The 25,716-nt window shown below is 55.0% G+C and overlaps 1 protein-coding gene across 4 annotated transcripts in view; it reads left to right on the top strand.

The window, feature by feature from the left end:
* Positions 1-25,716, top strand: part of PLXNA2 (plexin A2) — a 140,026-nt gene that overhangs the window by 47,423 nt on the left and 66,887 nt on the right. For 3 of the 4 annotated variants that reach the window (XM_068995554.1, XM_068995555.1, XM_068995556.1), the window contains 2 exons: positions 5,846-5,980; positions 12,925-12,998. In XM_068995554.1, the coding sequence (XP_068851655.1) occupies positions 5,846-5,980; positions 12,925-12,948 (159 nt within the window). In that variant the 3' untranslated portion in view covers positions 12,949-12,998. Of the gene's footprint in view, positions 1-5,845; positions 5,981-12,924; positions 12,999-25,716 lie in introns of those variants that run through there. The other variant, XM_068995557.1, reaches the window with a different exon arrangement.

The raw sequence follows: 25,716 nt of genomic DNA, 5'->3' as shown, positions 1-25,716 counted from the left end.
GGGCTCTCGGTGCCCCCCCAATTAGCCCAGCGCTTCCTCTGCCTCCCGGCGCCTCTGGGGAGCTGCAGCTTCCCGGGCTGTGCCTTTGAACGCTGAGCTAACATTTCCCAAACAGAAAGGCTGGGGAGCACAAGTGGGTGTGAAGCAGATGCACAGAGACGTTTCTGACACCGGTACTGGACCCACTGAGCCCTCAGCTCTGTGAGCAGTGTGGGGCACGGAGGCTGAGCAGAACACGCCCAGGCTGGAGCCCCCCGGCCTCCCCCTGCCCAGCTGCCACCCCACATTACCTGTGAGTGCCCAGACCTGCCCCTGGCACCTGCTCCCCTCTGCCCATCCCTTTCCCAAGGAATTAGCCCAGGCATCCAGCGGCACAGCCAGGAGAGCCTGCAGATCCTGGAAGGGAGGAATTGTCTGAGCCGAGAGCAATTTAACCTGTGGGGAAAGGTGGGATCCAAGTGAGACGGGGACAGAGGAGGTCTGTCCCCTTGCACCTGGGGCTTTCCTGAAGTTCAGGGAGGGGATGGAGGAGGGAAAGCTCTCTAAGAAAGGGGATTAGAGTTGGAAAACATGAGCAGAGAGAGGTGGTCATGGCTTTGTCCCTGCCTGGATGCTCTGTGTGCCCTGTGCCCAGCAGCAGGAGCAGCAGGGAGAGGCTGGGAAGCACAGCTGGGTTTGCTTGGATGGAGCTCTCGTGTCCCTTTGAAGTCCAAAAGGCAGAGGAACGGTGACACCTGGACACGTGTGGCCCTCATGGAGGACAGGGGGAGCTGGGGGAGTCTTGGGGTGATCCCACCAAAGTGCCAGGGACCTGAAATCCAGACTTTGAGCAGTCTCCTGGCAGATGAGAGGGTGACACGATGCCAGTGGCTGCTTGTCACTGGCCCCACTGGTTCATCCCCTTCCCAGCCAGAGCTGCCACCCATCACTGATGCCACAGCTGCCCTGCTCAAGGCCCCTCTCAGGCACTTTGGGAAAGAAAGATCTGTGTGTGGAAATTTAAGGAATGTTCCTGGCACCGGCAGGCAGCGCTTGAGGAAAACTCTCATCTCCAACACAACCCCGAGCAGGGCTCCCTCCAACAAACCCTTCACCAAACTGAATTTTATCCCCAGGGTTTTGCAAGGTCAACCCCAGCAGTGATTAGTGAGTGTATTTAATGTTTAGTTGGACAGTGTAACTCGGGAAAGGATGGATTTTCTGCTCCCTTAGGGACCAGATCCCTCGGTCTCCAGGAGCTGCTTTGCTCGCAGCCCCTTCTCCTGGCAGCGCCGTGACTCCTGCAGGGAACCCATCCATGGAGGCTTCCCCGGGCTGACTTTGGGGCAAGGACAAAGGTGATGCCCACTGTGACAGATCCATTCCAGCCTAATTTGGGAGGAATGCCTAAAGAAAATGTGACAGGAGAGAAGGAGACTGGGAGATGAGGGAGCCTGCAGGTAATGAAGTTAATTGGATATGCTGATTTGAATTGCATGTGCATGTAAGGTTTGTCATTAACTTCCTCACGGACACATCTATGATTCAAAGGAAAGATACTTAATGGGATTACTGTTTCACTTGAATTCCGAGGGGGAGACTTCCCACGTGCAGAGGAGGGAGCCCGGTCCATTCCTGGTGTTCCTGCCTGCAGGAGGGGCGTGCAGGGAAACTTTTCCAGGGCTGGGCTTCTCCTCCCGTGGATGGGGATGTGGTGAGGGGTCCTGCCAGAGGCTTGGGCCCCTTGCACACCTGCATTAGCAAATTCAGATCCCAGATGTGGGGTGGATTGGCAGAATGATCCTCAGAAACACCCCCACTTCCCTGGCTTTAGTAGTGACCTGGAAACGGGTCCAGTCCGGACCAGCAGCGAGTCTGGGGGGTGCCTTACTCCCAGAATTCCACAGAGGGTCTGAAGGGCTCTTGGAAACTTCTCGGGTAATGATTTGCAATTCCAGTTCTGGATTCTTCCCTCCTGGAGGTGGCTGTGGGTGTCAGAGGATGCAGGACCAGGAGCATCACACAGGCCCAGCTTTTCACTTCGTTGTCATTAAAAAAATAATCAAGTTCAGGCAGTGCCTGCTGCTCCTGGCCCTGGGAATCATCTCAGGAGCCCCTCCATTGCCTCCCTGGCTCTTTCCACATGGCAGCCCAAAGTGCTTTGGGACTCAGCAGGCGCCTGCAGATGTGGGGAGGAGCTGCAGCTCTGGAGGAGTTAATGGGTGGCCTTGCTGCAGAACCCAGGGTGGGGATCAGTCCCTTCATGCATGGACTTATTCAGCTGTTTTTTCTGGCATCAGGCATTCCATCATGAGTCAGCCTCATGGAAACACCCGTAATGAAAGCAGACAGGTAATTTAATCATGGAAAGTTCCTACAAAGAGATCCAATGTCTTCTAATGGGAGCCTGCTGGGAGGGACTGGAAGGGAGTGCAGAGATATCCCAGCACTGGCACTGGCTGGGCAGAACACCTGAGGGGAGCTTTCCTACAAGAGGTGTGCTGGAGCTTCATGTCCAATTAGATCCTTGAATGGCTCCTGTATGGCAGCATCCCGGTGGCACAATGTGGTATTTTGCTAATCTCTGGTGATAAAGCCCAGCTTACGCCTGCAGCTGCATTGTGGGGGTATTACAGAGCTCAGCGTGAGCCCGGCTCTGCAGGGCTGCAGCTCCCTGCACCCAGCACATCCTGCTCCATCCCGAGGGGCTGCTGCTGGCCCTGCGAGCCAGGGATGAGTTTGGATTTGCAGATTATGTCATTAGGGACTTCTCAGGAGAGATTTGTAAACATCCATCAGGAGGGGAGGGCTGCATCTGGCCCAAGCAGCTCTTCTGGTTCGTGTCCGAGTGTGGGAGCCCGTGGTGTCTCCTCCTGGGCTCTGCTGTCCCTCTGATCCCTGTTCCAGCTCACTGAGGTGCCTCTCCCCACACCTGCCTGCTCCACCCATCCTGACCCTGCTTCCCTCTGTGCCTCTCATCACTGTGTCAGGAGATAGGGAGAGTGAGGGGACATAACCAAACAGCACCACCGGAGCCCAGCCCCACCCCTCTGCTCCCCTTTTCCTCATCGCCGTGCCGGGATGAACCCTGGATTTGGGATGAGCCCTGGATTCAGGATGAGCCCAGAGGTGCAGGGTTGGTCCCTCGCTGCTGTTCCAGGGACAGGTCAGGAGCTGTCTGGCCCTGGGAGGGCACCCATACGTGAGACAGAAGAATTATTTCCCTCTCCAAACGTCAACAAGAAGCTTCCTGCTGTGTGAGATGATCCCTTTCTTCTTCCTCATCCACAGGAATCATTGCTCTTCTCTGACATCATCATTTGTTGCCATGGAAACCGAGCCCTGAGCAAGAGATGCAGTGGAGCATCCTGGTATCAGTGGGTGCCTCTCAGCCCTGGGCTGTGGGCAGGGGCTCTGGGGTATCTGGGGGCTCAACACCCACCCAGGGAATGGGGCAGGGGGGCAGCGAGCTCTGCTGTCCCCTTGTCCTGTGCCCTGAGCCCCCTCACCGTGACGGGCTCCAGGAGAGCCCCAGGGCTGCTCCCCGGCCTTCGGGGGGGCAGGAGGGTGCAGGCAGCACCCAGCACCCCGTGCTGTGTCCCAACACTCCCACTGCAGGCACGGCTCCGAGCCCTCGTCCAGGCTGGACGAGCCATCGGGCACACGGCGCTGTCTCCAACCCAGAGCTGCAATTCCCAGTTGGAATTGGTCTGCACCAGGCTTGTCCAGTGGTATCTCTCTTTATTAGCCCTGTCTGACCTCATTACTAGAAAGAAGCTCAATTTAACGAGCTGCCGGTGCCCTGAGGGAACTCTGGAAAACAGTTGTTTTTCACAAAGGCTGCTGATCCTTCATGTCCGGAGCTTCCATTCCGGTCCGGCCATTAATCAGGTGTTTGCATGGAGCTGGCTGTGGATCCCTGACAGCCCCGAGTTCTGCTGTTTATTCCTCAGGTGGTTTTTGTCCCTCTGTCCCTGGTGGCTCCCAAAGCAGGGAGTGGGTGACTCGGGCTGCAACACCCAGTGAGGCACTGGGCTCATACTGGTGTGAGCCTGCCTCTAATTCTCGGTGTGTCGCGGGGGCTGTGATGATCCTAATTCTCACAGGTGGAATTAAAGCAGGATTTGACCTTCTGCCTTCTGGGGGATTTCGCTTTCTGAAAATTCAGGGCTTTCGAGGCAGGCTTGGGCTGGCAGCTTAATCCTGCCAGAGGCTCCGTGCCTGGCTGTGGGTGTTCAGCAGACCACTCACATTCCCACCTGATGTTCTTTTTATAGCACTGAAATCTCAGGAGGTAAAGGGAAAAAGAGAGAAATCCAGAAAATAAATGTGTTTGTGTGTACCCAACGTGTCTGTACATGGCAGGAGGCACCGGGGCTCTTTCCAAGGGGAGGATTTATTCGGAGCAGGGTGTAGGGGAACGTCTCTGCTCTCGGAGTGTGAAGATCTCCTGGTATTTCCAGCTGGGGTGGCTCATTTCTCAGATAAATCATAAGATGCTTAACAGCCTGCTCTCTTACCTCCTGGGGACATGAACCAGAAAAGAGTCAGCCCTTTCTGTGCTCCCTCCCGCCTCTTCCGAAGGTTTAGGCTTCGGCTTTTCCTGCCTTTGCAGCCAGGCAGGGAATAACGGAGCAGCAGAACGGGCTGGGGCAGCAGAGCCCGCCTGGAGCAGAGGGCATCTCTGGGATAAGAGGTGTTTCCAGGGCCGTGTTGCCTCTCCTGCATGGGCAGCAGGCTCATCCCGGCCCCTTCCCGGCCCATTCCCGGCCCATTCCCGGCCCAATTCCCGGCTCCTTCCCGGCCCATTCCCGGCCCATTCCCGGCCCATTCCCGGCCCATTCCCGGCTCATTCCCGGCCCATTGCCGGCCCCTTCCCGGCCCATTCCCGGCCCATTCCCGGCTCATTCCCGGCCCATTCCCGGCTCCTTCCCGGCCCATTCCCGGCCCATTCCCGGCTCCCTGGCTCGGCAGCGCTGTCGCTTCGAGCCCTTGGCTCTCCCAGCCCCGCACACGCCTCGTTGCCATCCAGTGGCTCTCCAAATATGCAAATCCTGGTGGGAAAGACAATGTAAATAGTTTGTTTATCCTCCTCCCTTCCCCTCGCACAGCCCCCGAGGCCATCAATTATTAACTTTGGGAAGAGAAGGCGGCTGCTGGCAGGGATGGCGTTTGTCACAGCCTGGGCTGGTTTTCCTGCAGGAGCAGGGAGTTGTTTTGGAGGGATGGAGGGATGCCTGGAGCCTGAACTGAACGGGCCGTGTGGTGCTGTGTCAGAGCTCTGCTCTCCCAGCAGAACGGGCTGGGCTGGCTTTGCCTCACTGAAGCCGGCAGACAGGAAAGTGGCAGCAGCATCTCCAGGTTTTCAGCAGAGATGATGCTCCAGGAGGATTCCGTGGCAGGAAGAGGTGATGGAGAGTGTCCAAGTGTCATTCTATAGATGTCTAGAGAATTACAAAATAACTCTGCAGTATCTTGGCTTTGCTGTTGGCGGTAGAGTTTTGTGGTCTCCTTTCAGGCTTATTTTAGAGAGAACCTTAAAAGTTTACAGTTTTCCTTCCCCCTGGATGGTCAATCACAGCTCACGGGCAGTCTCTGTGCTCACCTTGCAACCACAAAACTTTCTCATTATTTCGGCTGGATTGGGAAAATCACATTGGCTCCAGCAGAGAAGGAACCTTTGCTCCAGCTCCTGCTCCCACACACTGCCTGCTGGCTCCTTACTCCCTCTCCAGTTGGGAGCCGAGATTTTGGAATTAATTCCTTTTCCTACCCCCTCCTCCTCCCGTCACCCCACCATCCCCTGAAATAAACCCGGAATTTGGCTGCTGTGAGATCCGCTCTGATCTGTGTGTGCTCCTTGCAGATCCGGGCAGACGGCCCTCCCCAGGGCGGCATTCAGTACGAGGTGGTGACAGTGTTCAAGGACGGGAGCCCGGTGCTGCGAGACATGGCCTTCTCCATCGACCACAAGTACCTGTACGTCATGGCAGAGCGGCAGGTGAGTGAGTGTCTGTTCCCCTGCCCGTGTGATTCCAGCCCCCTTCCTGAGGAATGTGCTCTGGAGCACACAGAGCTGAGCCCGTGGTGCCGGGATGGGGACCAGAGGTTGGAGTGCCAGGAGGAGCTTGGGTTTTTCTGCCTGCGAGCAGAGATTGGCGTCAGTGCTCGGGGGAGAGTTGTACCTGCATGTTCCTGGCTGGAAGTGCTGGGAACTGAGCTGGTGTGGGGCTCTGAGCCATTCCTGCCTCAGTGCTGAGCCGCAGGGATTCCAGGGCTGCTGCTCGTGCAGCGAGGCTGGCAGGCTGAGGGCTTGTGTGGGTTTGTCTGGGAGCATCCTTCAGCACAGAATCCCAGAATCCCTGAGGTTGGAAAATCCCTCCAGGATCATCGATTCTATCCTTTGCCCCATCCCCACCTTGTCCCCAGCCCAGAGCACTGAGTGCCGCTTCCTTGGACACCTCCAGGGATGGGCACTCCAAGCCTCCCTGGGCAGCCCCTGCCAAGGCCTGAGCACCCTTTTTGTGTACAAGTTCTTCCTGAAATGGCTGAACTGATGGGGGCTTTATTTCTCTGTGTATTTCTTTCTTTGTTTAGTTATTTATTTGTTTAGTTATTGAAGGGGTTGCCAGTGAGTGATGCTGCACAGAGGGGGGACCAGGCCCCATTAACCCTGGCTCTGCTCTGTGCCAGTTCTGCTCCTGCCCTGGGGTAGTGCCCACCCCAAAAAAGCACAACCCAAGTGATTGTGATGGGAACTGATGGCTGACAGTCCAGGGGAGGCTGGTGCTGGGGGAGCCAGAATGATGGCAATAATCTGGGGCCTTCTGTTCTTCTCTGAGGCACAGAACCACTCAGAGCCCTCCCACTCAGATTTCCGGGCTCACTGGCTCTGCTGAGCGTTTTCCTGGCTGTTCTTCAGGCCTGTGGGATTCAGGTTAATAGGGCTGGTGCCTTGTGGGTGCTGGAGGCAAGGGAAGGGCTGCACCTGGAGCTGTCTGGGTGCTGTTAAATTGTTCTGTGTGCAGTGAACCCTCTGGTCACTGGCAGCTTTCCACCTGTCCTCCCTCCCACCTGCTCTGAGGTGCTGCAGGGAGGTGTTGGTGTGATCAGGGATGTTCTGATGGGGGTAGAGAGCAGCTCCCCTTGTACCTTGCACTGGGAGCCTCCAGCTCCTCCCAAAGCCAGCAGAACTGTTCTTCTAACCTACAGCAAGAAAGAAAAGATTGGGAAACCCTTTGCTTGGTTATAAAGTCATTTAAAAGCAGGGAAAAAATGTTTTAGAAGAGGGAAAAGTCTTCTCCCTGCTGGAAGCGTTGAGTGAATGAATCCCTGATGCTGAGGAAGGCATTTTGTGCTTGTTAGAGGCACTCAGGGACAGACACTTGCATGAGCAGCCGCAAATTTCAGATCCCATTGCAGCTTGGGCTGGGATTAGATGGCAATAAAGGGGATCTATGCAAACTTTGCAATTGAATTATTTTATCCAAATGTTAATGCTTGGTCACTTTGTGCAGGAGCCACGTGCTGCCCGTGCTCCCACCAGGGAGGAAACGACCCAGTGTGGATCTCAAACAGTTGAGGAACTGTTTTCATTAGGAGCAAAATCCAGTGGGAATGCCTCTAACTCATCTTTTATGAGGCAAGAGCATCTTAATATTCATCAAAGCACTAATTTGCTTAATTGTGAAACAAAAAGATGTGAAGAGAATTAGCAAATAATAGAATATTCCTGGAACATCAACTCCATTTTCAGCCACGGCTCTGCCTTGGGGAGACTCCAGGAGCTGGAGACTGTTGCCTCTCATTCCTTGCAGGATTTGCCACAGGATTTGCCTTTTGCCCTTGTAGCAGTGCGTGCTTCGGGTCCCAAAATCCCAGCATCCGATGCATATGGATCTTGTCAGCTCCTGTGACCCCAGTGCCCCCATCCTGGCAATGTGATAGTTCAGCAAAGTGCAGCCAAGAATATATTTTTCCCTGGGTTCTCTATAGAGGAGGCTGATGGCTGGAAAGGGGTCAGCACCAAGAGGAGGAGAGAGGTCCAGTGGCTCCAGAGGGCCGAGGCTGTAAATGGTGGGAGGTGCCCTCAGAAGGACTGAGAATGTACAGCAAAAAAAGGCCTCTGAAGGCTGGAAATTCAAACAGAAATTCTGCCCCAGGAAAATGGCACCGAGAGCAGCTGCTCCTAGCAGGGATGGGCTGCACGTTAACGTGGGGGGAGGATTGTCCAGAGCCAGGGTTTGAATATCTGCTGAGACAGAAACAGGCCAAGGCCTGTGTCAGAGCATGGCTCTCGAGAAACGGCCGGGGTTGTGGAACTGAGCTGGGAAGGTGCTCCCCAAGAGAGCTGGGGCAGCTCCTGAGCTCCTTCGGGCTCGGGGACAGCCAGCCCTGGGACGGGATCTCGCTGCAGCACCGGGACTGTGCCGAGTGAACGGAGACGTGGGGATGCTTCCCGACAAAGGATGGAGCTCCTCGGCACGGAGCCCACCTCCCTTCTGTGCTAGCAGCAGCCAGGACCAGCTTTGTGCTGAAATGCACCCGGGAAAGGAGCCTCTCCCTGCCCAGATCGGGAGCTGTGGTTGTAGGCACAGCCCTTCCCCGCTCCCCTGGCTCCTGTCCCAGCCCCGTCTGTGCTTTGCTCCAGTTTTTTCCTCCCTCTTTTTTTGAGCTCTCCCTGAGCCTTTCATGTCTCGCTGCCAACTCCTTCCAAAGCAGAATATTTGACATTTGATTTCACTCCCACAAAGCACAGGAGCAACAGTTGCACAGCCCAATCCGGGGGAGAGAGGAATAAAGAAACTTTGCTTCCAGACACTCGGAGTTCTGGAACCACGCGGTTTAAGGGTGGTTATTAGGAGCTGTGTCAGGTTTCAGATACTCAGAAGGGGAAAAGAGAAGGGGTTCTGACCCTGTTTAAAGCAGGAATTAATTTCTCTGTGTTTCTGGAGCAAACAAAGCCCATTTCTGCCCACAGGCTGAGCAAGGCTCGGGGAGAGCTGGGTGGTGATGGGAGATGGAGATGGAGATGGAGATGGAGATGGAGATGGAGATGGAGATGGAGATGGAGATGGAGATGGAGATGGGTGGCACTGGAAGAGCTTTGTGGGGTTCCAAGGTGGGTCTGGCAGATGCTGACAGAGTTACTGTCCCCAAAATCCCAATTTTTGGGTCCTGTCCCCAAATTCACCATGGGTTCTGTGGTGGGTCAGTGTCGGGGGGACCAGCATGGCCACAGTGAGGAGACCATGGCTCTTCTCAGCCACTGCCTCGTTTTTCACAGACAGGCAAATTCAATTAACAGTCTCTATCAGGAAAAAAACCCAAAACTCCCACAAAAAATAAAATATTGAAATGGAATCAGTCACGTTGCCGCTTTACTGGCCACGGGTGAGACGTGGGCGTGCACCCAGGGCTGATCAAACAGCAGGTGAGGGGATAATGGCAATGCCCTGACAAATGTGGGGCCACCAAGAGCCCCCCAATTTAAAATTTCCCATTTTATCAGCGAGTCTGTCACAGAGCCCACCCCAACAACCCCTGCACGTGCAGGAAATCTTCTCTGCTTTCTTCCCTTCAGAGGGAAGGACTGGGGCTCGCAGAAGTGCTGGTGACACTGAGAAGTGGCTCTGTAGTGCAGCTGTGGAGCAGGAATTGTCTGCCTGTCGGGGACACAGTCGGGTTCTTCACTGTGTGAGAGCTCGGCTCGTTCCAGTTCCATCAGCCCCGTGGGATGAAGGGGATTTGATGGCCCCAAGGCCGCAGGAGCCCCCTCGGCTCCCTGGGGCAGCAGCTCTGCCTTGGCTCCCATCCACCCCCAGCCCTGGCAGGGCTGGTGGGCACACTGCAGCCGGGCCTTATGTAAGCACCAGCAAAAGTGGGGCCAAAGATTTTTGCAGCTCTTGGCAGAAGAACGAGTTTGGCTATTTTTAAGCCGGGAGTGAGAGGAGCTCAGTCAAACCCGGGGCAGGGACTGCCGGCTCCAAAAGATTTCACCACCTAATCAAGGGCTGGAAACGTGGAATTTAAATCAGCAGGATCGAAACGCCTGCAGGAAGCACTCCTTGGAAGGAACATCCTTGTGTTGTGGTGAGAAAAACATCCCAGGAGGGCTCTTTCCATCCCTGCCAGCTCCAAGCCCTGTCCACCCTCGTTTTGAGGTCTCCAGGGATGGAGCAGCCACAGCTCCTCCTGATCTATCCCCAGACCTGTTGCTTTTCCACCGACTGAATTTCCCCCCTCCCTCTCCACATCCATCACTGTGGCTTTAGGTAAAGAAATTGTCTTTCAGTCTGCTTTTAGGAGAAGTGAAATATTTGCTTTGCAAGTGCCCCTGTGCCAGGAGCTGCAGCTCTCCAGGGATAATTTGTTGTGCATTCCCCTGTCCTGTAACCCCAAGAGGTTTCAGTCTTGTGAAAACTGCTTTGCTTTGGACTGGACTTTCTGGATGCTGATTGAGGGGGAGGCAGACGGGAGCTGCCCAGATGATTTAGGAGAGGTTGGGATTGGAGCGAGGGCTGAGAAAAGCAGGGGAGTCCATCAGTCCTGGAGCAGCAGGGCTGTAAATACTGATGGTGTCCTGAAAAGAACTGAGAAAACATGATAAAAAATGCAGGAGATGTGGATAAAAGGGTCTGGAGTCATCAAGAGGGAAAAAATGAACTGATTAAATTTTTAACTACATTATCTGCTAGTTGAACAGCCAGTTAGCTGGACATAATCTCAGCAGACTTTGAACACTGGCACAGGGCAAAGGGCTCGGCTGAATCCCACCAGAGGTGTCCGAAATCCTGCCTCCCGTGGACTCCTCCACCTGCTCATCCTGTGCCAGCCTTTGCCCACAGGCTGGGACAGAGAGGGAGCTCGGGATGGGGAGAGGATCCTGGAGGAAGGGCTGTGTCCCGTGGGGTGTTGCACAGCTCCTCTTCCACGCCACCTGCTCCTCCTCCACCTTCTCCAAGTTCCTGGCTTGACACTGACTTTTTCCACTTCCCTCCCTGCAGCCAATTAAGAAATTCTGCTAAAAACTTGCCTGAGATCATTAACAATGCCTCTCTGACAAGGAGGATGTGTTAATTAACATCAATTGACCAAGAAGCCCAGGCAGGTGGGACAGCCTGCTGCCTCTGCGGTGCCCTGCTGCCAGCACATTTGTCAGGCCTGCAGAGCTCTGGCCCTGCTGGGGCTCTCGTGCTGGTGGCCAGACTGGTTCCAGTGCCTCCCCACAGCCCCCAGCTGGCCGGGACGTCTGTCCAGACAAAACAAATGTGGGCAGCTCAGGGCAGAAGCCTTTGAGGTGAGGAATCCTTGAAGAAGAAACTTTCTGGGAAGAAGTGGTGGAAAGCGCTGCAGTGTGAGCTCGGGGTCGGTGGGTTTGTTTTTCCTGGATGAGTTCTATTTCAGACATTGCTCGTGTGGTTGTTCCTTTCAAGTGCTGCCTGCCTTTGCCTGCAGTTTGTTTGTTTTGCTTCGGTTTTTCTTTGTATTAGGGCTGTTTCTTCCCCTGCCAGTCACAGCCACAGGGTTCCCATGTGTTTGCTTCGGCATTCGCTTCCCTTTCCAATTCCTCCTCTTCCACAGACCCATTGTTCCATTCTCAGGCGAGCCACCACAGTCCTGAAGTATTTCTAGAATTTCCCTTACGTGCGGGTTCCCAGGCACAAAGCCTCAGCTCCCCAGTGCTGCGGGGCTTCTAAAGGGACCTGGGGCATCCTCAGGAGCTGGGACAGGTCTGGTGTCCCTCTAGATTTGATGCCACCACCCCTGCTCCATCCTGAAAGAAGCTGAGTTCATGGAATCCCAGCATTTTTGGGGTTGAAAAGAACTTTAAAGATCATTTTGTTCCATGGGCAAGGACACTTTCCACTGTCCCAGGTTGCCCAGAGCCTCGTTCAGCTCCGTGGGTGATGCTGATGGGTTTGAGCTGGGTTTGGAATGCTGCAGAGCCCTGGCTTTGCTGCAGGATCTCCTGTCTGGATGGACAGACAGACCCAGGTGTCCTTCCTTAACAGCAGCAATGACAGACAGAGCTGTATTCCCAGCAGGGAAAATGGCTTGGAGGAGAGATCTGAAATGTCACACTTGGTGCTCAGCTCTGAAACTTAAAAACAAGTTTGGATTCCTCTTCCTCTTTAAACTTCCCCTCTTCCCCCATTCTCACAGCCCTGGAATGGTTTGTCTTTCCAGCAGATGAGGTTGGCGGGGACTGAGCCAGCGAGGCCGGGAATTGCTCACGCTGGGCGCCAACAGAAAGGAAACATAACTCACAATATGCTGAGGGGAGCTCTGAAATTGCACAAATTATTCTATTTTATACTTTAATTAGTTTGAATTAGCAATGGGAATAGATGCATAAAATGATCCAGTGAAGGGTGAAATGGAAAAAGGGCTGTGGTGTGGAGTACCACTTCATTATTGTGGGGTTTGTGCAGACAACGTGCAGGAGCTCGTCCTGCTGGATCTTTTCCCTGTGAGGACTGTCTCATCCCTGCAGGTGTTTGCCTCATCCCTGTAGGTGTTTGCCTCATCCCTGGCAGTGTCCAGGGCCAGGCTGGACGGGGCTTGGAGCACCCTGGGACAGTGGGAGGTGACCCTGCCCATGGCAGGGGTGGTACAGGATGGGGTTTGAGATCCCTTTCAACCCAAACCATTCCTGGGTCTGTGACTCTGCCAGGAAGGGCAGCAAGTTCAGGCTGTCTCCTGCAGTGCTTCCCTTGGGCCAGGCTTTGCCTGGTCTCCTCAAAAGCCTGGGACAACGTTGGGCTTTTCTGGTGGCTGTGTGGGCTGGGGAGCAGCTGAGAGCCCCCCCAGCAGTGCCCTCTCCAGGCTCCCAACTCCTGCTTGGTCTGAATCTGAGGCTCGAAGGGGCAGAAGGATTTAAGAGAGTTCAAATCCACCCTGGCTCTTAAACCCTGAGCATCTTTTTCTGCTTTTCCCTCCAAGGTTCTGAAAAATTCCCCCAGATGAGGTGGAACTTGACTCGGGCTCCTGCAGGTTCCAGATAGGTTGAAGATGATGGATGTGCCCCAGGGAAAGTGGCTGGAATGGTTTTGCAAGCTGGGACTAAATATAAAAGTTAAAGCTGGTTGTAAAGCAGAAAAACCCCAACTTTTTGTGACGTTTGCTCTTGCTCTCCCTCCTCCTCCTCCCCTGGAAATGTATTTCCTGTTATAAGTTTGCTGTGGCAAGAAATGTTGAGATTTTCTGGAGCGTGGGTCTGGAGGGAGGTACAGGGATTTCCCTGGGATCCCAAATGGAAATCCTGGGCACCAAACCTGGTGCAGATCCTGCCTTTCTCAACAAGAAATCCCTCCATCCCCGAGGTCCCTGCAGCCCCATCCCTGTGCTGTTCCCAGGAGCCCCTGGATGACTGTGGCATTTCTGGCTGGTGCTGGTGAGGGGAAGGAGCTCCATCAGTAATCCTGTATTTATTTGAGCAGCGAGCAGGAATGTGCCCAGCAGACTAAACACTCCCTGCTCCCCCTGCACCGGGGGCTGCCCCTGCCCTGCCAGGGCCTGGCCCTGCCAACAGTGCTGGGGCCCAGGCAGAGAGGGGGAGCAGCAATCGTGGCTGGGAGCTTTCTGTGTGGGTGTTAAAGAAATTATTTTCGTTGTAATCAAGCTTGGGACGTGCTGCTCACACGGGGGGATTGTTGTTTTCCCTCTTTATTTTCCCTCTGCCTTTTCCACCGGTTTCTCTGCTCCAAACCCCACCAGGCTGTGAACATTTTGCTCTCCACTCCCAGATTCTACCCTCCCCAAAGCCCTACGAGACGGAGCAGCAGTATCACTTTTTAGATCAGGATTGAAGCTGTGTGACCTATCCTAAGTCAGGAAATCTGGGAAACCTCCCAGATTTTTAGTCCCACATTCCATTCTTCACTTTGCTGCTGTCCAGGTCGATGCTCCAACGAGGAGGGTGTGGGAAGAGAAGGCACTGGATGTGGTTTGCTGTGCCAAATAATTTATAAAGACCCCATCGATTTGGGCATCACCTTCCCAACTGCAGCTGGGAGTGAACCTTTAAAATGGATAAATGTTCATGAAAAGTTGATTCCGGCGCACAAAACCCCCTTGGAAGCTGCAGCAAATGCCCCAGTGCCTGTCCCCGAGGGGGATGCTCCTGGCAGGGCACACAGGTGTGCTGGGCACCACGGCTGCGTCCTGGGGAGCTGTGGGAACACCTTCCCTCCCCACAGAGCAGCTGGAAGTGGCCGTAGCCGGCGGCGTTTTCCAGGCTTGGCTGAGCAATGGGCTGATCCTTCGTGGCAGCCCTGGAGGTGCAGAGGAGCTTTCGTGTGAGCTGTTGCTGCCAAGCTACACCTGTGAATATTTATAGATCCTGGGCTCATCTTCTCTCCGCCCTGGGAACTTCCTCTCTTTCCTCCAAGCCTCCTTGAACTCTGGGAGAGCCAAACTTCTGGGTTCGATGGCAAAAAGCAAAGCTCGAGGGGGGTTTTGCTGTTGCTGCCTTGGAGCCCCAGTTCCACAGAGCACCCCCGGGCTCTGTCCTTCCCGAGTACAAACAGAACAGCATCCCTGATTCCAGCTGCAGACAAAGCAGGGCAGAGAATTTGGGGCTTAAAACTGTGCTGAGGGCTCAACCAGCAGGCTCGTGCTGTGTCTGTAAAGGGAAAGAGGGGCAGGAGCACTCCATGACCCACTCGTGCTGCCAGGGCTGCTCACCGTCCTTTGTTAGGGAGAAATGGGAAGTGCTGGGTGTTTTCTCCTCTCAGGAGGCAGGAAAAGGCTGTGTTTGGGAGGATGGGTATCCCTGCAGTTGCTGCCTGCAGCCCAGAGGCTGCTCAGTTGCAGAGGAGTTGGCACAGGCGTTCTGGAGCGTGCTGGAAGCTGGCACGGGAAGGCTGCTTTATCTGGCCTTCAGATGGAGCAAAATATTGCTCCAAATGGGCATTGCTGAGGTCAGGGCGGCCATGGAGGGCACAGAGGAGGAGGAGGAAGGTTTTCAGGGAGCAGTTTCTTGCATTGCACGAAGTCTGGATGGGTTTGGGGGTATTTTAAGCCCCGAGCACTCTGCTGAATTTGTGCCACCAGCAGCAGTGACACATTGCCTCCTCCCCTCCCTGGCTCCACTTCAGAGCGTGTCTCTCCAGTTTCTCTTGCAGCACATATTTATCTGCTCCGTGCCCTTCTGGCTGTTTGATTTGTACTCGCGTTCCCTTTCCAACAGAGGCTGAGCAGAGTGCGTGGGGAGCAGGAGCTGCGCGGGCAGGGCACACGAGGGCTGCAGGACCTGCAGGAGGCCAGACTGGCTTGTCAGGGTGTCAGAGATGCTTTCAACTAATTGAATTCAAAGACCCTCTGGGAATCCCGTTCCAGCAGTGGAGAATAGGAAGATTTGAGTAGAGAGGGGGACAAAAAGGAGCCCTGGGCACTGAGGGTCTCTCAGCTGCTGAGGGGGGTGGAGATGGAATGAGATGAGCTTTAAGGTCCTTTCCAACCCAGACCATTCCAGGATTCTCTGGTTCTAAGACTCTCAGAGGCAGGGACGTGCCTTTCCCTTCCTTTGTGACACCCTTAAGGATCCTGGGCAGCGCCGTGGCCTCCGGAGCCTCATTGGAACACAAACGGCCAAAATCCCGGGACATTTAGGGCAGGATTTGGTCCGGGATCGCTGCCTGCCTGGCTGGTTCTTTGGGCAGTCTCTGGAGCTGGGGCAGCCTCTGGCAGGCACAGCCGAGGGAACGCTGGGGAGCAATTCCCACCCCATCTGCTGGAATGAGGACAGCACTCAGCACTGGGGACCAGGAACGAGGCAAAGGAAACCTCGTTCCTGGTCCCCTTTGCCTCCTGACAAGCTGCAGTTGTTCTGGGCTTTTCCCCTTCCATTTAAGTGACTCACAACTGTCAGTGCCCTGGGTGCTATTAACACCTCACTAAGAACACGATTCTAAATATTTTAGTTTTTATTTTCTTTGTGGAGGAACCAGGGGGAAGGACGGGGTTTCACAAATAACTCCTCCCTGTGTGGCTGGGCCTCGGTGTGAGCGAGCAGACAGCGCTGCCCACAAAAACAATTTGCTCAAAATCCCTCCAAAAAGAGCTGACCACACTTTTATTTGGAGAAGCTGTGCCAGAAACAGCATTCCCGTGCCGGCAGAGAGGAGAGTGCAAGCTCCAGTTAGTCAAAAACAAGCTGGATTTTTCCATTTTAGGTCTTTGCACGGTCCAGGCTGGTGGCCTGGGATCCCGCTCGTCCCTGGCACCTCATCCAAGCAGGATGCTGGAGGAAGTGTTGGATTTGTAGGAGAAATATCCCTGTGAGGCAGCAGCAGGGGATTGGGGGCTGGGTTTAGGCTTTGTTGGGGTGATGCAGGGGAGGCAGTGATCCAGAGCAGCTGGATCCCATCCAAAAAGGACCTTGAGCCTTCAGGGTGAATTAGGGGATCAGAGAATCACAGAATACCCTGAGCTGGAAGGTGACCACTAAGACCACTGGGTCCTGGCCGTGCACAGGACACCCCAAAATCCCACCCTGTGCCTGACAGTGTTGTCCAAACACCGAGTTTTGGCTCATTTTAGGAGTATTTTAAGCCATGAGCAGGATTCTGAAGCTGTAGCACCAGAGGCAATGGCTCATTGTCCCCTGGCTCCACTTCAGAGGATGCTGCTGGAGGTGTCCAGTCAGGGGGTGGCTGGTTTGGGGTTCTCCCTGTCCTCACAGGCGTGCAGGGGGACCACTGGATCAGAGGCAGCCCCCAGAGCAGCTCCCGGGTCCCTTCCCGTGGTGTCCATGGGGACAGGGAGTGTTCTGCTCATCCAGCAGGACTCCCCAGGGCAGGAGCGGGGACAGTGGCACTGGGATCCCAGCTGGCAATCACCCATCCCTCCCTGAGGCCCTGGGTGTGCTCCCCACATCCCTGAATTTTCCTGCTGTGGGTCAGTTCCAGCCGGAGCCTCAGTGCCACGGAAGGGGCAGGGTTGGATCTCTGTGGAATCACCCCGATGGCAGCGGTGTCACAGCGCTGAAGGATGGGTGACAACAGGGACAGGAGGCTCCTCCGGAGCTCCCCGTAGTTATTGTCTTTGGGTGCAGAGCAAAAATGTGTAGGCTCCAGGCTAGATTGTGTAAATCTCGTTAGAAAGCCATTCCCAGCTAATGAAACCCTGGGAGAGAGGGATTTGGCTTCCCAGCCCTCAGCCTTGCAGCAAAGGCTGGAATAAATCCATCTCCAGTGGTGTGCGGGCTGCTCTGCCCTCTCCCCCAGCACGGGGGTGTTTTACTGGGAGAGCAGCCCCAGGTCAGCATTTGGTGCATCTGCACCTGAATAATTTCAGGTGATAACTACCTTCTCTTCAAAAAAAAAACCACCCAGAAACAAAACAAAAGCTGCCGCACGAAGAAACATCACCTGGCCTTTAAGGCTCGTGCAGGAATGGAGAACAGCCCTGTGAATAATTCGGCCTCCCCCTGCAGCTCGCTGGGCGCTGGGTATTAATTCCAGGGGCCAGAGCTGTTAAGGAAAGCTGTTGAAAGGAGGGATGTGAGATAATTTCACCTCATCCTGGGCTGTTTGTGTAGGCTGGGGCTGTGCCTGCCACAGCCATGGATCCCACCCGGGGTCATGTTTGTTTGGCTGCGCCTTTATTGCTCTAAGTGCGAATTTAGCAGCTCCTACCGGGTGAAATATGATTGTCTTTGTGCTCCGCGGCCAGGCTGGGCTTTGCTGAAGTTCTGAGCGCAGCTGCTGCAATGTTTTGGTTTATTAACACAGATACAAGGCAGAGACACAGCCCTGGGCTTCAGCTGCAGGATTTGTGCCCAGATTTGTCCCTTCCCTGCAGGTTTGGGGCGATTTGGACACCCAGGGCTGGCTGGCATCCCCATCCCTGGAGATATCCGTGATCCCTCGTGTCCCAGCCCATCCTTGTGCTGGGCCTTCCCTTCCCTGAAGGCACCGAGGCAGGAATTGCTCTGTTCTCTGCTTTTTCTTGATTTATCTGTTTTTCCCTCACCTGTCTTGCCTTTGTCACCCGTATATATCTATATATCCATGTATCCATCTCCCTATGTACTTACCCGACAACTGAGATGCAAATCCCGCAGTGCAGAGGCATCCAGGCCCATCTAGGACAGCACAGGCTGCTGGAAATATTTCCATTGTTTTGCATTCCCTTTCCCCCTGCCTGTCCCGAAGAACACAGGGGTATCCTGGGCGTGTAATGAAGCCCCTGAAGGGTTGAACAGTTATTTCTTTTCCGCCTCTAACTAATCTTTTTTAATGCTTGACAGGCTCATGTTCTGTAATTGAATGCATTTTTATTTAGAAAATAACATTTAGTGCCACTTTGGATTTCCAATTATTCTTCAATCGGACTTTGAGGGCCTAATGTCTTTGTCACTTGGATGTGTGCAGGAGATGGCAACATCAGAGCAGACAAGAGCAAATTATTTCCACTACTGATTACTAGGCTTGGGAGGAAAATATGCAGGGACAAATTTAGTCTCAGCATAAATGTATGAAAATGAGTTAAAGCACTGCTCCAGCAGCAGCTCTGTGCCGTGGCTCGGTGCGGATGGGAAGCACCAGCCTGGCTCATCCTGCAGCTTCCTGCACCAGCCAGGGAATCTTCGGGAGGAGGGGAAGGGAGAGGCTCGGTGACAGTGGGAAAGCCTCCAAGGAATGGGAGCTGCAGCGTCCACCTGGATCTGCCTGTGGTGCTCGGGATGGGCTTTGAGGGCCTTGGTGGCACCTCCCGTGCAGGAGGAAAAGCCTCCCTGGTAAATCCATTGTGAGCCCACAAAGAACTCCTTGCCAAAGGAGGAGCTGCCTTCTCCCACCTCGTGGGTGTCCTTCAGGCTCAGAGAGGACACAGAGCTTTGATCTGGAGCTGTGTCAGGGCAGGTTTAGGTTGCAGATCAGGGAAGGTTCTTCCCCCAGAGGGTGCTGGGCACTGCCCAGGCTCCCCAGGGAATGGGCACAGCCCCAAGGCTGCCAGAGCTCCAGGAGCCTTTGGAGAGCGCTGCCAGGGATTTTTCCATTGCCTGCAGTGCCCAATGGAATTCCACAGCCTGGGAATCAAGAGAGAGTAGCAGGATGTTCCTGTTGGTCTAAATCTGCTCTTGGAGTCTAAACCATTCCTTCAGGGCTCCTCATTAGCCTTGAGACAAATCTGGCACCTTATCACAGGGTGAGATGCCCAAGGACACCATGGGCAGGGCCAGCCCAGCTCTGTCTTCCCCATGGGAAAAGCAAAATGCCTTGTCAGAGCAGTAAATTGGGAGAATCCAAAGTGTTTTCCGGTCTCCAACGCAAACAATGAGTTAAACTTCAGCCCAAACTGATTTGGTGTGTGTGGGAAGGGGAAGGCCTTCCGTGCTGGGAGCAAACACAGCGCCTTAGAGCGATCAAACCTTCTGTTCTGACAGCTCTCTGTGCTCCCAGGGTTTGATGTGGCCCTGGAGCTCGGCTGTGTTGTCTCCTGAGATGTTTGTCTTGGTCCTCACTGACGTGTCCATGTGTGGTAACAGCCCCGTGTCCTACACCCGCCATGGGACGCTGGGCTCCTTCTGTGGGGACGAGGGCTTGGAGCTCATTTTCCTCCAGAACTCGAGAGTTTGGGATACGCTTAGGAGGGCTCATTCCTCACACTGGTGGTCAGGTTCCTAAATTATTTTTGACAGCCGCCTGTAATGATATACAAATGGGAAAGTGATGGAGTAGCAGAAAATTGACTGGCAAGGACAGCGTGATGGAGTTAGAGAGCAATCCCTGCTAAAAAGCCGTGGAGACTGCGGCACATTCCTGGAGCAAACACGGAGCAGGGCCCTCGCCAGGCTGTGGAAGCAGCAATGGTACCACTCTGTGACCTTTAAAGCTACTCAGGGCATTCAAGTGCTTTGGATTTTCAAGGCTCTATAAAATTGCACAAACGGGCCGTGCCTGGGACGTTTCTCCCAGGTTTCCACAGTGTTTGAACAATTTGAAGAGCCCTGAATGGTTCAGAAATAGGGATTTGAGGCTTGCTCGTGTTCCTGCCCTGAGTGCAGCAGACCTTTGTGGCTACAGAGAAGATCTGAGCAGGGTCTGGGATGGCTGTGCTGAATCTCCCCAGCATCACCCCAGAGCTCACCTGGAAAGGCGGCATCCCATGGGATGTGGGCATCTGAGGGATGAACCTTGCAGCTCTGCCAGCCAGGATTCATAGAATCCTAGAACATGAAAAGGTCCCACAGGTTCATCCTGTCCAAATCCTGCATGGGACACCCCAAAATCCCACCCTGTGCCTGAGGGCATTGTCCAAACACTCCTGGAGCTCTGGCAGCCTTGGGGCTGTGCCCGTTCCCTGGGGAGCCCGGGCAGTGCCCCAGCACTGGTCACCCAGCCTGGGATGTGGGATGTTGTGCTGGAAAAGCAGGCAGAGGGAGATGGGCACTGAAGGAGCCAGAGGGGCTGGATGCCCTCATTTGGTGCCCAGCCCCTCTCTGGGCAGAGCTGCTGCTGAATAATCCTGTCAGTCACCCGTGAGGTGCGGGCAGAGCTGGGGTTGGGCCATTGAAACGATGCCTGCGTGTGCCAAGAAAACAAACAGAAAGGGCCAGTCAAAGCTTTTCAGTGTCATTGACACCCTCGGACGTGCCAGAGCCAGGAACAAAGCCGGCATTGAGGCGCAGCACAGCCTGGGAGGCTGCTGGGAGCAGGCAGATGCGGGGCTGTGCCCACCCTGCTGCGCCGCGGCCACTCGGGCACGTGGGGCCCTTGCAGGGTGGGTGGCAGGACACGGCCTGGGCCTCCTGCTCAGCGAGGAGGGCGAACAAAATGTGGCCTCGTGTCCCCGTGTGTGCCAGGGGTGGGAGGTGGCCGGGAACTCGCGGGGTCTGTAGGGACAGCGGTGGGGAGAAGGCACAAGGCCAAGGCGACTCCAGCTCTGCCTCCGGAGTGCCAGGAGAGGGGTGGCTTTGGGACACTGGCCCTGACACAGAGTGCTGCCAGCGATTTTGGGCACACCTGGCCTCTGTGCCCTCCGAAAGTGCCCGGCAGAGACCTTCAGCCCATCAGGCTCTGGGGAAGGGCAGCCTGGGGACGGACACGGGGCACCGCTCCGGCCGCTGCCGCCCCTGTGCTGTGCCCCACTGCACCGCCCTCCCCAGCGCTGCTCCCTCGCCCACAAACTGAGGATAATGTTTCCTCTGCTGCTGGCAGCAGCTGTGCTCTGTTGTGTTGTGTGTGCACACGGTGCCTGTTCCAGCAGGGCTGCAGCTCCTCTTTAATCTCCGGGCACTCCAGAAACGCGAGGAACGCGCTGCCAGCCCGGGACACCGGTGTTGGGGACCGCCAGGTGTGAGCCAGGTCACTGCCTTTGGCTGCTTTGCTCCAGCAGAGGAAAGCAAGGGTTAATCTCAGGGCCCCAGTGGAGAGAGGGAAATAACCCGGGGAGCCTGGGGTCCCTCGCTGTGCTCCATCTGCCTCCTGTGCATGTGCTGCTCATTTTTCATACTGAACACAGCTGCCGCCAGCAGCTCTGTCCTACCCCGGCTCCTGCCAGTTTTATGAGCAAAGAATAAAGAGGGGGAGCACATAAACCACCGAGGTTCATTTGCTGGTTGTCAGGCTGCCGGGGCAGCAGGGACCGAGCCATCGCAGCACCTTTTCATTGGCAGCGTTCTTTATTCATCCCCCCAAGCTGCTCTCCTTTTTGGAGGAAGGGACCTGCTGGTGCTCGTGCTTTTATCAAGGCTTTGGCCCTGCTTAGCTGAGTGGGATGGAAGGAGCTGCCTTTCCTGGGATCTCTCCTGGGGTGAAGGCATTGCTGTGCCGAGGTCGATGCCATCAGCCTGTGCTGTGAGCACCGGGGGCTGGCAGAGCCCGCGGGCTGCCCCTCTTCCTTCAGCTGGGTAATTAGGAGCTCTCAGAGAGGGGGAAGAGAGGTCACACGTGGAGTGGGCCTATTAACCCCGTCCCTTGCCAGCCACCCTGTGGAGAAATGCCCTCGGAGCAGCTGCTCCAGCGCGGGCTCCCAGCGGGAAGGCGGCTGAGGTGAGGGAAGATCCCCGTCCAGCCCTGCTCCCCCACGCACAGGTGGGGATTCGCCCCCAGTGGGAGTTTAGCAGCTGGAAAACATCGTGCCAGGGACCAGGTTTGGTCCAGAAGGGATGGTTTCATGTCTTTCACACGGCAGGAGGAGCCACCCTGGTAGGTCCCTGTGCCCTGCTCCCTGCCAGAGGCGGAAGACAGAGCAGGTCATGGATCCACCAGCTCTTCTCCTGGTTTTTGGCATTCCCAAGTTGTCCTTAACCAACTGATCCCTGCAAGTCCCTTCGATGCCATCCACTTTCAGCCTGCTGGGGCAATGATTCCCCCTGGTTCCCAGCCTCACTGGGAGCTGAGGGCTACCAATTCCCACAGAAGTCGGTTAATTTTGTCCTCTGCAATCCCTTCCAAGCCCAGAGCTTTTCCTGGAGCTGATCTGTAGGTAGGCTCAGCAGCAGTCTGCAGGATCCCCCTCGCAGTCTGTTGGGTCTGTTGCTGTACTGACGCCAGTGATATTTATGGAAATATATGCAGAAGTTCCTCTGGCTCTGATGGAGCAGAAATAGTTTCATGGCATTATTTGCCCAAAATGCCACCGTTCTGAGTGCTGAATCCGGACAGTGAGAAGCTGATGTCAAAGCAACTGTTTACAGCAGGAGCTGATGTGGCTTCCAGGGACAAGTGACTTGGAGTGGCAGCCCTGGGAGCATTAATGCAGCAATGCTGAAGTTTGTGTGGAAGCTCTGAGCTCTGAGCCTCCCGTCAGAGCAGCGCCACAGCCCCAGAGCTGCTCTGTGATTCCGCATCTCCCGTGCAGCAAAACAGCAGCCCAAGGAGAAGCAGGTAAAGATCAAAGCGAAACCCTTTGCCCGACCTTCTCTGCCTACAAAACCCATCCCAGCTTTTATTTCCCGCAATGGGAGGCCCTTGGTTGGTGCTCCCACTTTCCCAGGGGCACTTCCAAGCCGCAGGCAGCGCTGTTTGCTCTGCGGTGCGGGAGGGAGAGGCAGGGGGTGTTTAAAGTGCTCACTTGTGGTGGCACCGCAAATGAAGTCATGTCCCGAGGGACGGGGATGTGGTGGGGAAGGCCTGATGGGTGAAAACCGCCGTGTTGTGACTCGTGACCCAGCGAAACCCCTAATTGTGTGTTTAAAGCAAACCCCAGGCTGGAGCTGTTTCCTTTGCCTCCGTCTTGGCACGCTGCCTTTGGCTGCGGGGGCTCGGATCACTCATCCTGTGGTTAGGGCTGGTCAGGAGTCACCCCCGTCGTTAGGAAAGGAATGTTAAAGGGCTGTTGTGTAAACCAGCCGCTGTCTGAACAGGCTTTGTTTTCAGTGCAAATCCGCTGCAGGGAATGATTTAACCTTCATCTATTCTTTTCTTTTCTTTTTTTTTTTTTTATTTCATTAAATAAGATTTATACAGGTATGGTATTGGAAAGGTCATCCATCCCCCGAGCTGTGGGACGAGCTCTGTGCATTCCTCCCTCTTCGCTTGGCTGTTTTACCCCTGGTTTCGGGCTGGGAATGCACCAAGCCTGGGTTTGTTGCCTTCCTGGGAAATGGATTTATCCCTGCCTGGCACACGGGGCCCCCTCAGCCCTCCTGCCTCCATTCCCACACTCGATGAATCCTCCAGCCAGAGTCACCAGGAGCTGCTGTGCGGCCTTTCCCAAAGGGATCGCATCCCAGCTGGGGGGAAGTGGGGGGCAATTCCCCTCCTCTCCCTCAGGAAATACGGGATGTTGGATCTGCAGCAGGGACCTGGGCTTTAAGCTCAGGATCTCTGGATGCTTCGCTGCTCCGCGCTCCGGCTGCTCCTGGATCCCTGAAATGAGATATTTTATGTCTTTCTTGTTTACTGATATGTGCTGGGGCTGAGTGAGAGGTTTTTTGCAGTTATTTAAGATCCTGTAGCAGTAAAACCTCAGTGGTTGGGCAGTGCAGCCCGGGTGTGCTCCCAGTGCTCTGTTTATCCCGTCGGCTCCGAGCATCCCCAGCCTTCGAGGACACTCCAGCCAGGCACGGAGCTTCACAGGCCGAGGCAGCAGAGCTGGGAAGGAGCTTTTGCAGCTTTTCTAGCAGCAACCTGTTCTCCAGGGCTTTTCTGAACCCTGAGAACAGATGGCTGGGCTGGAGGCTGAGATGCAAGGACAAGGGACTCGTGTTGACATTACCTTTACCGGAGTGCCTTTCATCATTAGCATGTAAATGCCACCAAACACCCAGGAATTATCCTTCTATGATCTCTTCATTAGAAGAGGCCTCTGATCAGGTTAATCTCACTTTCCCAGCGTGGAAAGGAGGATGCTGAGCAGCTGTACCCACCAGCAAGGGGAAACGGAGTGAATTTCTGAGAGGGAAGGATGCTGTGAGCATCAGGTTTGAAGTGGCTCGTCCGTGATTGCTTTGGCTCTTGCACAGCGCTGCCAGGGCTGAAACAGCAGCGCTGATGGTGGTGATTGAGCCTGATGGGCCTCGAGCTCTGGGGCAGGTGGCCTGGAACACCTTGGGTGGGTGCTGAGCAGCCCAGCTCTCCTGCGGGCAGGAGGGAAGTGGGGGAAGCTTCCAGCCCCGTGCGTTTTCCATCCTCTCAGTGATCTCCTCTCCCTCTTGAGAAGCAGAAGCCAAAGCAAGCATGGGGGAGGGTGGAGGAAATGTGTTTTAACAGTAAATACGGCCTTGTAATTTATCAATGCAGAGTAATTGAAGTAATTTCATGTCGGTTTTAAATGCAGCGCCCAGGGATCTAATCTATCTGTCTAATATTAATGGGGAATATTTGCTTGCCTCATTCATTCATTACTGTTTTCATTAAGACTCTAGTCCCATTTAGGAGTCTGTTTGTCATTTTAAACTCTTCTGTTTTATCTTAGCCTGCCACAATCCTTTTTAACAACTTCAGTGAATTCGTGAGTTGCAGGCTGGCAGCTTGGGGGAAGGGGCTCTGCTGTCTGGCGTGTGCTTTTCCTGGGGAGACAGGAGAAACAGACGGCTGGAGGCACCCGCAGGCAGCAGGCTCTGAGCTTCCCTGGGATCCACACCCCAGAGACTCAGGGCTTTCAGAAGGAGCTGGGTGTCTGAGCTTCCCAGCACGGAGATCCCTGCTCGGACTCAGCTGCAGGGACTCCGGCTTTGGAGGCTCCATCATTTCCAAGCCAGCCCAGGCAGGTGCTCGGAGCGGGGATGTTGCTGATGAATGCTCAGGGTGTTCCCAGCTGGGAGCTCTCGTTCCTCCCAAGGTGTGTCCCCCCTCTAAGGCATCCCCACCTTCAGGATATCACAGAACCTCAGAAGGTCTGGCTTGAAAGGGACATTAAAGCTCATCCAGTGCCACCCCTGCCATGGGCAGGGACACCTCCCACTGTCCCAGGCTGCTCCAAGCCCCAATGTCCAGCCTGGCCTTGGGCACTGCCAGGGATCCAGGGGCAGCCCCAGCTTCTCTGGGCACCCTGTGCCAGGGCCTGCCCACCCTCACAGGGTGGATTCTCTTCCCACTGCCCTGTGCCAGGGGCTCTATCCCTGTCCCCACACTCCTCCTGGCTGAGTACCCATACCCTGGAGCTGGGAGGAGCCCAGGGAGCCCTGCTGGGGTGCCCACAGAGCATCACCTGCAGTGCTGGGTGGACAGCAGGGCTGGGCATCCCTGAGCTGGAGGCATCCAAGCCTAATTAGAGTCCTGGGGAATGGGAGCATTGTGCTGTTAATGACTCTCTGGCAAAATGTTCCAGCTAAAACAGTAA

The sequence above is a fragment of the Aphelocoma coerulescens genome, chromosome 26, assembly GCF_041296385.1.
Source record: "Aphelocoma coerulescens isolate FSJ_1873_10779 chromosome 26, UR_Acoe_1.0, whole genome shotgun sequence".
In the NCBI taxonomy this organism is placed as follows: Eukaryota; Metazoa; Chordata; class Aves; order Passeriformes; family Corvidae; genus Aphelocoma; species Aphelocoma coerulescens.
The sequence above is the reverse complement of the archived record's forward strand: the minus strand, read 5'-3'. Positions and strand labels throughout refer to the sequence as shown.